Raw genomic sequence first — 13,725 nt, forward strand, 5'->3', positions numbered from 1 at the left:
ACGAAACAGGCAAATACCTCCTGGTTGTGTTCTATATTCCTCTCGATTAATAATCTCATTACTGCAATGGCATCACGCGTACCTCTCCCCTTCCTAAACCCAAACTGATCATCCCCTAAGTAATCATTTGCCCTACTCTCTATCCTTTTGTTTATGATCCTGAGAACAACTTTAGCTGCGTGGGATATCAAACTAATTGTCCTGTAGTCCTCACATGACGTGGCCTTTACCTTTTTCGGAATCGGAACTAAAACTGCTCTCACAAAGTCTTCCGGCCAGATTCCCTCCTCATAAATGCTACGGATCAGCCCATATAGCCTCTTCCTCCCACATTTCCCTAAGCATTTTAAAAGTTCCACGGGAATGTTATCTACCCCCACGGCCTTATTTAGTTTCATCTCCCTTAATGCCCTTTCTATCTCATTGTCTAGTATGCCTGGACCTAAGCTGTCTTCCTCTACGTCATTTTCTTTTTCAATGTCTAACTTTGTAGGTCTGAGTTCTTTACTATACAGTTCTTCTATATACTCCTTCCATCTCTCTTGGATCTTTCCTGCGTCAACTATTACCTTACCCGCCTTATCTCTAACTGTTAGCATAGCTCTTCCTTTCTTACTTCCCGATAACGATTTAACTTTGCTGTACAGCGCACCGATTTCACCCTTCCTCTGCAGACTTTCCATATCATCGCACTGCGTCTTCCACCATGCGTCTTTTGCCTTATTTGTTGCCCGCCTCAATTTATTGTTCAATTCTTTGTACTTCATTTTGCCTAATTCTGTATTTATATTCTTCCATTTTCGCCGCTCATCCATCTTTGTAATCATCTCATCCGTGATCCATGGTTTCCTAGTCCTTTTAGCGTTAACGGTTCCAATAGTGTCTTTTGCGGCTTTAGACAACCCTTTCTTGATCATTTCCCATTTTTCTTCGATAGTACTAAGCCCCATGCCATCCTCCATGATTTCCTCTACCGCCTGTTTGTATTCCTTCCTTTTCAACCCATTTAATGCTTCTACATTCCATTTTCTAACTCGCCGCCCCTGCCTTATCTTTTTGAAACGTACGCTACATTTCATAACAACTAAATTGTGGTCTGAGTCCGCATCCGCCCCCGGGAAGCTGTGGGAATTTATCACACTGTTCCTAAACCTGTGTCTAACCAGGATATAATCTAGCTGATATCTTCCTGAGTCACCTGGCATTTTCCATGTATACCTGCGTCTTTTGTGGTGTCTAAACCAAGTGTTGGTGATGACTAACCCCTGTCTCCTGCAGAACTCAACTGCTTTCTCCCCGCGGTCATTCCTCGTGCCTAAACCGTAGTCGCCCACCTCATCACCATCTCTTCCTTCGCCTACCGTCGCATTCCAATCCCCCATCACTATCAAATGTTTCCCAGCAGGAACACACGCGATCATGTCCTCTAACTGATCGTATATCCTATCGACCTCTTCTTCCTTATGGTTGCTCGGTGGCATGTATACCTGAATAATAACTAAGTTCGTCGGTTCTGCTTTTATCTCCACTAGTAGTATTCTATCCGTTACCTGCTCTATGTTGACTACGCTTCTTCCTACCTCTTCATTTAATACTATGGCAACCCCTCGTTGGCTCTCGTCCCCACCGCTGTATATTATTCTATACTTATCACTCCAGTAATCCCCGCTATCTTTCCATCTCACCTCGCATAGACCTAAAATATCTATATTTCCCCTTTCCATCTCTCGCTTAACATTCTCCAATTTCCCTGTCCTCATCATTGTCCTAACATTCCACGTTCCTATTCTAACTAATTTTGTCTTCTTCTCCTGCGTCTTCTGTCCTGCTGCTGCTGGTTTTCCCCTGCAAGGGTTTCGTGGGATGACGACCGCGGAAGCCTTGCCTCCCCCGCTGCCGGGCACGACACACGGCCGATTGGGCCGAGCCCCGTGGTTGCCAGGACTCAAAATATCTCTATTGTCCATCATATTTTTCTAGGGAATGATAATTGAGGTGGTTTCCCGTTTCCTTCCTCAATAGTGTTTTTAACGTGACACCATCACTTACTGGCCGCCCCACTGGGGTCAGACGCCATTGCAGCCGCCTCACTGAGGAACAGACGCTGCGTGGACTACCTTTCGTCTGGCTCCTAACCTTCGATCTATCTGGCATGGGTGACCCTACCAGGAGCAATTTTTATTACTCCTGCCAGCACAGCTCTAGGGGTCATCGGAACGCACAAGCCCTTCCACCACGTCAAGGTTGTAGTCCGGGGAGGGATATATATATATATATATATATATATATATATATATATATATATATACACACACACATTCAAACACGAAATCCCGCCAAACGGCCAACCCGGTCTAGGAAATATTTTTACTCTCGTAATCTGCTTGATTCCACCTTCCCCACCTCTCCTGTGTTCGTCCTTTATGTGTGTTCCTATCCCTTTTCCTTAAATCTGTTTCTATTTAAATGAGTGTATATATATATATATATATATATATATATATATATATATATATATATATATATATACTGTATATAAACACACACATATATACATCCAAACACACGCGCATTTAGACCGACATCAACGCAGCGCGCACCACCTTTCCACAGACTAGGGACAATTTTACGGATGAGGTGCGATGGGAAACACAAAAGGACTTAAGGGTGTGAAAATGAACCTCCCTGCGAAGAGAGATGGAACCAATGGAATTTCCACGACATCAGGAATCCACGTGCTCCCTCTGGTCCAACGTTAATGTCACGTCAAAATCAATCGATTCGGAGAGAACTCGGCGAACAGCGTGAATGATTAAAGACATCGACGACGACCTGCTTTAGGCGTCCAAATGGCAGAGGCATTTTAAACACCACAACCACTTCCGCCAACGATCGATTCCTAGGCGATGAAAACCAACAACGGTGCCCTCACACAACACCGCAAGGAAAATAAGAACATTCGCACAGCACCCTCAGCACTTTAAAAATATCCGGCGTGCGTCTCATCGATCAAGCGAGAGGAATCGACTTGTGAACGCGATCTAAAAAAAATTTGTTTTCCCACAACCCTCTTCTCTTTTCTTTTATTTATCCGGTGCATTGGGCGAATTGGGAAGGAAAACGCTTCGTGTCCGTGAGTAGAGAGGAGGCAGGTCGCATCAATCGACATGAAAAGGTTACCAGGGTGATTGAGGAGGGAAAACAGGGAGAGGGGGGAGAGGGAGAAGATGTAAAATGGGGAGGGAGACAGAGGGGGCGTGGAGTTGCTGGCCGAGGGTGTGTGAGGGGAGGACTTTTGGGGGTATGAAGTGGGGGAAGGAATGAGATTATAATGAAAACGAGAGGGAGGGAAGGGGGGAGTTAAGAGGTGAGACCGACATCCCTCCCCATAACAGGCACCGAACCAGATTTTCACAAATGAGATGGATGCAGCTTCCTGCCCCGGTTGAGGAAGTGATGTCAGTTCCAGAGGGGTGAGTTAGGCTCTCACTTCCGTCCTGTGTGGAAGCCGGGGGATAACGTTGTTGTTTTCGCCATCTAACACCACACACACAAACAAGAATCAGAAGAAACGGATTTGAGTGATAGAGAGAATGTAAACGCTAGCACACCACGGGTGAATGAGCGAAGGTGTTTTCCAGAGGGTGGGGAAATGAAAAAAAACTTTGACTTGCAACGCTCGATTTGCTGTGAATTAACATTAAAACGCATATCCCACTCCAGAAATCTCACCGCCAACAACCACATCGTTGAGCCAACGTTTCAAGCCGACCGGTGGGACGGCATAACGGAAATGAACGCGATTACCACTGATATTACCCACCACAAACACTTTTTACTTTAATGAGTGAAAATTACATCATTTCAGAAATTGAAAAAAACAACTGCAGATGTAGGGTGAATCGGTCGAGTGCAACGAATGAATTCCTAACTCGTGAGGACACGACCTCGTTGCAGGTGAACACTACGTGCGCTGAACGTTATTCTTAATTTTCAACAGCTACATGGGAATTTTAAATTACAGAATGCATAATTTCACCGCATTAAAAACATCACATTAGAACATCACCTAGAGTAAACCTGGCTTCCTTATTTTGCTTATAAGACAACAATGTAGGGAGAACATGCCTATAAAAGAAATATTGTCAACTCTATTGTTAACCAAAATTTGCTGAGCATTATTGAAATGGTTGTAATCAATAGGCCTTAATGATGAATATATTGAAAAAAAATTAACGCGGGAATTCAGTTAAAAGAGTGATTAAATATTTTATGAACCCGTATGATGTTTCACAATGGAAGATTTTTCGAATAATAACACAAGAAAATTTGCTTTTCTGTGTATTAAACAAACCAACTGTTTAACAATCCTTAGCCCACCTTACCCAGAACATTACTTACGCCTATATTTCGAAGCGGGTGCCAAATAATCAAACAGTTTATGATCGCCGAGTATCATTATGAATACATATAAATGACAACTGAATGAAATGTATAAGTTAAATAAAAACTTACATGGGCAGTCTCGGTCAGGAATGTGTTGTATTTACAGCTCTGTCATTCCATTATCACTATCCAAGCTTCGATTGCACACTGACGGTTCACTTCAGAGAGCGGTGTGGTACTCTGTCAAAGCCCTTTGCTCGCCGATGTCCCACCCACCAACACCGTGAAAAGACTATTTTTCATTGTGCTTCGCTAACATAGTCAGCGTTCGTAAATGCACGGATGCAGCTTTCATCGAGTTGTGAATGACATCTACTGAAGCGGCTGCTTGTATCGGAGAGCCATCTAGCGAATTAAATGGCAACTAACACCGTAGCCAAAAATCGTTATTGTTTTGGACGTATGATTTGCGATGGTTTTGAAAATCAGGACAATGCATGTGTTCAACTTGTTTTAATAAAACTCTCTGTAAAATTTAACTTCCAACATAATGTGTTCCACAATAAATTTATTGAAAAATCAATATCATCAAAAACAGTTACACATTCGGTTTCCCCTATGAATATTGCTAAAAAAAGAATGTCAACAAATAACAGAATAAATTGTTCCAGCCTGCTTATAGCTATTGTTTTATTACCGTGTTTATTTGGTCTTATCGGTAAAATTATCTATGATCTAAACAGGTGATTCAACAATAAAGACCCTTCATATATTTACTTTTAACGTTCAAAAATAACAAATGTATGATTGGAAACAAAATCAGGAATGAGAGAAACTTATGCAGCTAACTTATATAGGATATTAACAACTATGATTAAAATCATGGGGATATTACTTATTTATGCTATCCCCTTGAGCAGTATACTAGATATGTCATCCAATCACATTATCTTTCACATTTTGACAACCATAAATGATTGTACATACATCTCTTCATTTAAAACTAATGTTCTATACTCATTAATAAACCATAAATGTTGGCTGTTTTGATGCTTAATATCTAACCAGTTCATATTTATTGATACAAATACTTCTTCTTTAGATGTTGTTTCCAAATTCTTCTTTTTTTTGATCTTCTCATCATAATTCAATTAAAATGTGATTTTACTTGGTTTTTTTAGCTGCCAAGCGACTTTTAGACCATTTTGAAAACATCTCTATTCCTTCTTTATTGCAAGCATTGTAATAAGGAAGCTCAGCCTTCAGCTTCTTGGCCCATGCAGCAATGTTATGGTAACCTTCATAGCGGAAATCCACACTTTCTAGGTGGGTTACAGAAGCAAGGACTGAAAGATCCGCTGCTGTCAATGTCTCACCAGAAACATAAGGGACGTCCTAAAAAGAAGAAAAGATATATGGTTATTATTGAAACTAATTCATTCTCAACAGTCAGATATTTTATCTGTTACACGAAGATAATTAATAATAATAAACTGGGATTTTCACAGTAACTTTTGATTTTTTAGGAAAAGCTCCCATTTTATTTTCAAGCCACTCATATTTGAATGCCCAGAGAGTATCTTTGCCTGCTTTTTGACATGATTGAAATCTAAATGGATAGTTCTTTGGGTGTATCATCAAAGGGGGTAAGATTTTTCATGTGTATTGTCTACAGCCATCGATGAAATGTATTATGGTTATGTATCTTGATTTTCAAGTCATCTTATCTTAACATGTGTTGAAAACTGCACTCTCACATTATGAGTTTATCATTAGATTTTTGGCATTTAAAAGAATTCTCTGGAGTTTCATAATACACTTCATATTCATTTTTAATGTCCACTTTCTCTACAAACGTTCATATGGTCTCCATCAAGTAGAAAAATATAATTAATTACATATAATGCATACTGATTTCAAATTGTAGGTACAAAACTAGAATTAGCAATAAAACAACTTCACTCATGAATTATCTTTTCCTAATTCAGTTTTGAGTTTTTCCTCCGCCTTGACTTCAAAGCAGAAAACACTGAACATGTATGAACACATAAAGAAACAAATTCTCTCTCAGTCCATCATAAACTCTCACACTTATTACAATTTAAATAAAAATCCCCTCTCCTCCTTCCCCTCCAAATAACTTCATCACAAAGTTCCCCATGTGTTAATTTATCCCTGATGAAAATTACTTATCGGAGCAAATCCACTGATGCTTCCTCATTGGAATTGATACTTAGATGATATTTGCCATTCGATATCAACTCAAAGCTGAGAAATAAATTATCTCATATTCCATTTTTGTTTTTACTGAAGATAAACTTTCTCATCTTACACCAGAAAAAAAACTTTCTGATGGCCATTACCTAATCATCAAATTCTTAAAATCCAATTAAAATAGTCGTAATTTCATAATCAGATAAACGTAACCCAATTATATTTATGGGTAATACTATGAATTTATATCAATATTGGTCATTGGTGGTGCACATGTTAATATTACAATGAAACAAACTTCATTCATTTTGATAAATGGTACACCCATGTTAAATGTTATCAAGATAAATAGAACAATAAATAAACTGAAACAATATTAATTATTAAATTCGATGAAGATTATAGTAAAAAAATCATAAATGGAATACAGTGAGTTTTTCACATTACTAGGTATATACACTATTCTCGAAACTCTAGACACAATTAAAGTCAAAACTTTGAAAGTAATATGAAATGATTAACACTGTCAATATAGTGGTAATTTCATGGTTGAGATGTGATTATGGATTTAATCTAGTTCATTTCAAGGCTGCAGAGCACCTTAAATAAGAAATTCATTAGCCTTTTGGCATGGAATGGAACCTAAGTAAGGAATTGAGGTGAGGAATGGTAAGTTTTGAGTGGGAAGTCTCCATGTAATGGAAAGAAAAAGCCACTCCAGGACAAAGAATATTGCATAAAAAATCTCAATTTACCACTTCAAGATTGTGGGCATAGTGTAGGTTAAGTGGGGTAGGGTTAATTCAAGCCTACAATACTTGTGGACTAATGGCTAAACTAAACTTGGAAGTGCCTCTTATTAGGTGTAGGCATGTGTGCCTACATGGCCATAGACCTGCCCTACGGTAAGAATAATATTGCTCTTTTAGCACCCATGAATTTTTCCCATAATTGTCAACATTGTTTCTTACTCGTTTTTGGTGCTGAGATGACCATAGAATGGTCATGTTCCAGTTCATTTGGTCACATTGATCGCAAAAATTAGGCACCAAAATACTGATCAAGTTGCAAAGTTTGCTCTTTTAACAAAAGGTTATGGGTTAATCCTTGAACTTCATTGCCCACATGCTTAACAAACATTGAAATCATTCCTCACAGTGTATGACAAGGATTTTGTCCACAGGAACTGCATAAATAATTTTAGATCTCAAAACTGTGAAATTGGTATTGAGTTACTGCTTATTCTGTTGAAAAAGTTATTCATCTCAAACACTGTGATTATTATAAGCACTTATAAGTAGGTGCATGTGTGAAATATTGGGATTCTTCCGTGTTTCTTGGTTCTATCATAACTATTTGGCCTAAATTATCATTTATTGACAGGAGTTAACAATAGGGAGCATGACAAAGATTTAATGAAAAAACTATTGAAAAAGTTCATCAACTTTTATCCTTCTTTCTTGGCTTTGCCTTTAGACTGTCATCTCTTTAAACAAAGGCTTCAAGCAAGGCTAATAGCACCATCTTCCATGAGTAATGACATAAATCTCATCTAATTGAATGTTGATGCCATCTAAATGAATCTGTTTCATCAAAATTTTAAGTATTGACTTGACATTGACTTAAAGAAATTCCCTAAAAACATATTTCACCTTCATATAGATTGTTGCTGGATTAAACTGGATGATTTATATGCAATTATTTAATTTTGAATAAAACTAATGTTTTCTACTCATCATCGGTTTGATGAATCAACTTTTTGAAGCACATAGATAATTGTTCCCCTATTTGTAAGTAATTAATCAAATTTTGATACTAGTTTGCTTGTCAAATGACTTACGGTATACTTTTGTGACCTTAGTGTGTGATGCAAGAATAAGATACTTGCGATCAATGGTAAGGTTTGCCTACCAGTAAACTCTATGAAACTTCTCAGTCTTCAATTGTAGACCCATGTCTTGTGGGAGTCATGTATTGATAATATGGTAAGGTCAGCTCAGTATGTTACTTAATTAGGTTCTTCTGGGATGCATTGCTCTACCATTTTGCTGCTGTGACTGTACCTAGTACATTTGCATGGTATACTGATGTAAATACACCATTTCATTCTTTCTGTGGTGCACTATCATACTTTGAAATTTGATTAAAATTATATTTGACAAAATAATTTAATGAAAAACTTCCATTAAATAAACAGTGAATCTAGATTACTTTTAGTCATTTCTTTATTTTTGCTATTTAGATTATGTTATATTTTGGGAATAATAAAGGTAATGGAGACATGATATCCTCCCTTTCTCTGGACATGAGGAGTAGGTTTCCATAGAGTGAGCCACAGCAAAAGGGTTAATAATGATCTTATTACTCCTTATACAGGAGGATTTCACACTTGACAGATGTAGAACATTGTGGTATAGGGCTCTTATCCCCATGCTATCAAGGTATTTTGCCCCAAGAAGAGTACTGTTTGTTTTGCTAGCAAAGGAAATTCTTTGTGCTCCATGCTGACCTATTTTGAGAGGCTAGATCTGCTTCCACTGCCTTGTATTTACATATTTATTAGCGTAATGTTTATTAGTTGCCATAATTGGAGAGGAACTCAAAGGTACATGGCCACTTAAGTTGAAGTTGTAATGACTTCCACATGGAACTCAATATAATGCAAGGCTTGCTTGCTTGGACCATAAAACATGGAAAAAATCATATAACAGATTACCTCTGAACAGATGGTGATTACTCCTGTCCATGGTATTTCTTCACAAAGGAAAGAAGTTATATTTATTTCTGAAAACAAAATGGCATTTCTCTCTTGATGAGTTCCTCAATTAAAGGAGTTCCTCGTTGAATTGTTAATTTTTTATGTTAGAAGTGTTATTGTAAGTATTTTTACCAATATCTTGACCACCCTTTGCCAATGTAATATCATAAGTAAGGATAAAGATTTATTATTATAATTACATGCAATAATAGATAGAACCAATCTGTAGCAATGGGATTTCATTTAAGTAATCCATAATTGACAAACTCCCAAGTAAACTATTATGACTCATTGAAGAGGCTTGATAGAATAATAACTTAATTTGCTTCGTTTATATGACAGTGTATTTTTCATCATACAAATGTGCTCATTGCAATGAAAAATAAGCTTGTGTATTTTAACTGCTCTTAACTTGAAATAGCCTATTTGAAGTATAACTTTTTCCATTTATTAATTACTTAAGTAGTAATAAGGAACATTATTATGTTGATTAAATACATAAAATAGACACGGAAATATAACATCCACTACTTTATTAATTCCTATGACTGATAGAAAACTTTGGTAGCCTGAGTAGAGGTATATCTACCAAGAGTAGAGTTTTGGAAATAGAATAGCATAGTCTCTGCCAATACAACACACTTACATGGAAAATTTTTATGGAAAAGTTAATTCTCCCCAAAGATCCACTTAGTTTTCACCAGGCCCTCTGAATCCTTGGTGAATGGCACAGAACAATAATGATGAAATCTGCTCCAAGATCTTCATGTAAGCTGGTGTGACAATGTGTGTGTGACAATATGTGTGGAGATGAGCAGTTTTGAGCATACTTATCTGACCCACCAACTTGTCCAATGTACACTCTTTGCTATGAAGTATGGTGCCCTATTTTTCATAATGAAATGCCTACTTTATTATGCATGTACCAGGCCTAGAGTCGTGGCCTTTAGTGTAAGGTATGTGATGATGCTAAATCTAATATTTTTTATTCCAAAATCATGATTAATATGACCGTAGAGTTTTAAACTTAGTAAAGAAAGTTCAAATGGTATTAATAAAGTAAGTTTAAGATGCCATTTCCTAGGAAAATTTTCATTGGTGCTCCCCAATTTAAAATCAGTGACTGAAAGAAAGTTTATCAACACAGTTTTTATTTTAAGCATAATTACCTCTCATTTAAATTCAACAGGAGTCTTCAGAATAATTTTAAACATACATGTTACATCCTCTCGTAGGAAACCAGTAAAGTAGGTTTTACATTAAAATTATGGGATGATACTCTTATAGAGATACATATTTAAAAGTCATGTGTGGATTACATACTGGAATTATATTTTACTGAATTGGCTTTATTAAGTCTGAAGCCAAATAGATGGGTACCAATTTTTCTTTACCATTATCACTTAACTCAACTCCTCTCTAGTACCTTATTGCTCTGTCTGCCAGAATGTACATGCATATATGTTGCAGGTGGCCCCCAGGTTACAGATGTGATATACTTAGGGTAGTGTCTCACAGATTAGGTTGGTTTTTAATTCACATCTCTGATCAGTGGTCCATATGTATACTTTAGTAATATTAATAGAGTTGAAATAATGCCCCAACTCATCAAAACTTTGATTCACATTAAGCGTGGTTTTGTATGGTGCTGTAATATATCCATTTAAGTAGCATAACATGCATAGATTGGAGGCTTTTGAAATGTAGGTGTGGAGAAGAATGTAAAAGGTGAAACAGAAAGAAAGGAAAAAAATGAAGAATTCTGAAGCATGGTGGTGGAGGAATGTTGGGAGAAATCAGGAGGCAGGAAATATGAATGCAGAGCTTTTTGATTATCAATGGGGTGTTGAATAGATGTGATAGATGGGAGAACATTAAGCAAGCAAGAAAAGGGTAGGATAAGGATGTTGGATTGAATGATGGAAGGAAGTATGCAAAAAAGAAGAGCAGCTTATTGTAGGTTCTGATGTCATATTGAGTTTCCTTAGAGGGGAATCATCATTAGGCAAGGCAATTTATCATTGTGCCCTTGTCTAGGCTGTGGCCATCCAAAACATACCTTAAACAGTAGTTAAATAATTGTAAGGTCCCAAATTTGACTGACCTAACCAACTAATAATAAGGGTCATGGTGGCACAAAATTGAATTAAAAGTTAACTTGATAATGAAATCGTTTTCAAGCAACTTTATAAACAATGAGACTAGTACTATCATAAGGATGCTGTACAAATAAACTATTTGCACCACATAAGTTAGTTTACATGCATGAAGGAAACTAATTTCCGAATTATCAATTTAATAATTTTGTGCTAACTTAATTTAATGGGAGGCATTTCAAGTCTGTTTGTATATACATAGATAGAAACATAATTTAAGAGCATCCATATCCTGGACCCTCTTCATTTTTGGGTCTCAAATATTAGAATTTCTTTAGGAATTGAGAAATATATACATATTTTAGTACAAGCCATTTTGATAGTGGTGGAAAATTCCATTACTGATTTGAGGGTTTCAGGTTCAACTCTCAAGTGATACTCATGGGTAGCCTCATCTAAAATGTAAGCAGTGGGATTTTTTGGTTACCAGAGCATCATAGGAATTTATTTGTGGCATGCAAAAAAGAAATACGTTCCTCATCCAGATGTATTTTAAATGTGATGTAATGCTCATAATTGTAGAGACATTTCATCTAGCATTTACAAGAAGTAGAAGTTGATTACAAGCACCTACAATAAATATGTAAAGAAAAACTAAAGAAAATTTTAACATGGAACATAGTTTTGTATGGCTTGGAAACTTAGTCAATGATGCAAAAAGGTGGGTATTAATAGGGGAATTTTGTGATGTGTGTGTGGAGATAAATAGAGAAAATATTATAAATGGAAGGGAAAATAAATAATGAAGTCCTAGGTATGGTAGGAGAAGAGAGTCTGCTTTTGCGAGAGAAATTTAAAGGAGGCAAGACAACAGGATACAGTAGATACTTAGAGACTATTGAATGCTGGAGGTGGTAAGTAGGGTAGAATGTTGGGAAATTGAAGTAGGGTTAGAAAAACAAACAAGTATTTTGGATGGAGTTAAGGGGGGTAAAAAGTACACAGACTCAAAGAATAATTTATTTTAATACTTAGTGTGGGGTCTTAGGTTATTTTATCTCATATTAGAAAGGGATTAGGAGCAGACTAATCTGTCAGGATCTATGAGAAATTTAACTTAACCAGGTAGGTTGCATCTAAATTTATGAGGTGAGCTCCACCCTTTCCTTTTAAAATAAACCTTTTCACTGTTGCTGCGCTAGTAATCTAGGTTGTTTCCATGTAATTTATAACAAATAATGTAATCATTTTGCCAAAAAATGTGAATCACAAGCTTATCTATTTTACTACCTGTACTATATCCTTTTTCTTCCTTGAATAACTTAATTATAACCTTAATTTTCTATCCCTCTCAAAAAATCAACTCTAACCGTTGGAAAATGTCTGGTTGCTACAAATGTTATTGATCAGGATTTAAGTATTACAAGAATTCAAAGGCTTTAAGCAGCCTCATTTCTTTTTACGCTAAAAAGATACATGTTAGCATTAAGAGTGAACATTTTAGAAAATCTCTTTTTCTGTGAATATAAACCAGATTGGAATAAGATTATAAAAATTGGTACCTACATAATGTTTCAGTTATTCCGTACCAATGAATAGTTAATTAAAAAAATGCAAACAGTGCATTTTTCTAGACAAGTATATCTCAGTGTCCTTCACAGCTTTCATAGAGGGTGTCTAATTAGTCATTAAATATTGAATATTTGGCAGAGACAGATATACATTTCTGTCTCAAAAATGTTTTAAAAATAGTTATGCAATTAGGAGGTCCTTGACTACCAGGGCAAATGGCACTAAAAGTAAGTTCTCCCCAATATATGCACATTCTTGGAGAGTACTTTAAGTTCTACACCTGTGGGTTGTTCTAAAATGAGTTACGAAAATTACAGTAACAAATATCTCTGTGCAAATTAATAATTTTACTTATTGTCAATAACATTATATATAAAATATTTGGAGTTTTCTGTTATTCATGGCTCTAACATTAGATACATTTATATATTATCGAGTAATTGAGGGAAATAATAAGGAAGGAAAGAAACAATAGTTGGATCAAGATACCATGGAAGCTTTTAGATATTACCTATTTATTCCTTGAAATGTAGGACTCATTCTATAGATGACTCTTACCTCGCCAATAATTTCTTAGAGCAGCAATTTATCATGAAATTGAATAAGTGGTATTGTTCTAAGGCATATCATATTTTCGTTAAAATGAATAACATTAGATATTACACTAGATTTTCAGTGGAGGTGAATAACATTAGATTA

At 36.3% G+C, this 13,725-nt stretch overlaps 2 protein-coding genes across 4 annotated transcripts in view; both read right to left on the reverse strand.

The window, feature by feature from the left end:
- LOC139696710 (CYFIP-related Rac1 interactor B) overlaps positions 1 to 4,691 on the reverse strand; it is a 253,975-nt gene extending 249,284 nt beyond the window's left edge. For both annotated transcript variants that reach the window (XM_071595547.1, XM_071595546.1), the window contains exon 1: positions 4,516 to 4,691. The gene's annotated coding sequence lies outside the window, so the exon portion shown is untranslated. The remainder of the gene's footprint in view (positions 1 to 4,515) is intronic.
- Positions 4,692 to 4,917: 226 nt separating this feature from the next.
- Positions 4,918 to 13,725, reverse strand: part of LOC139696399 (glutathione S-transferase 1-like) — a 196,746-nt gene continuing 187,938 nt past the window's right edge. For both annotated transcript variants that reach the window (XM_071595146.1, XM_071595145.1), the window contains exon 5: positions 4,918 to 5,781. In XM_071595146.1, coding sequence (XP_071451247.1) covers positions 5,551 to 5,781 — 231 coding nt within the window. In that variant the 3' untranslated portion in view covers positions 4,918 to 5,550. The remainder of the gene's footprint in view (positions 5,782 to 13,725) is intronic.

The sequence above is a fragment of the Hetaerina americana genome, unplaced genomic scaffold, assembly GCF_022747635.1.
Source record: "Hetaerina americana unplaced genomic scaffold, ioHetAmer1.1.p SCAF_7, whole genome shotgun sequence".
Taxonomy (NCBI): domain Eukaryota; kingdom Metazoa; phylum Arthropoda; class Insecta; order Odonata; family Calopterygidae; genus Hetaerina; species Hetaerina americana.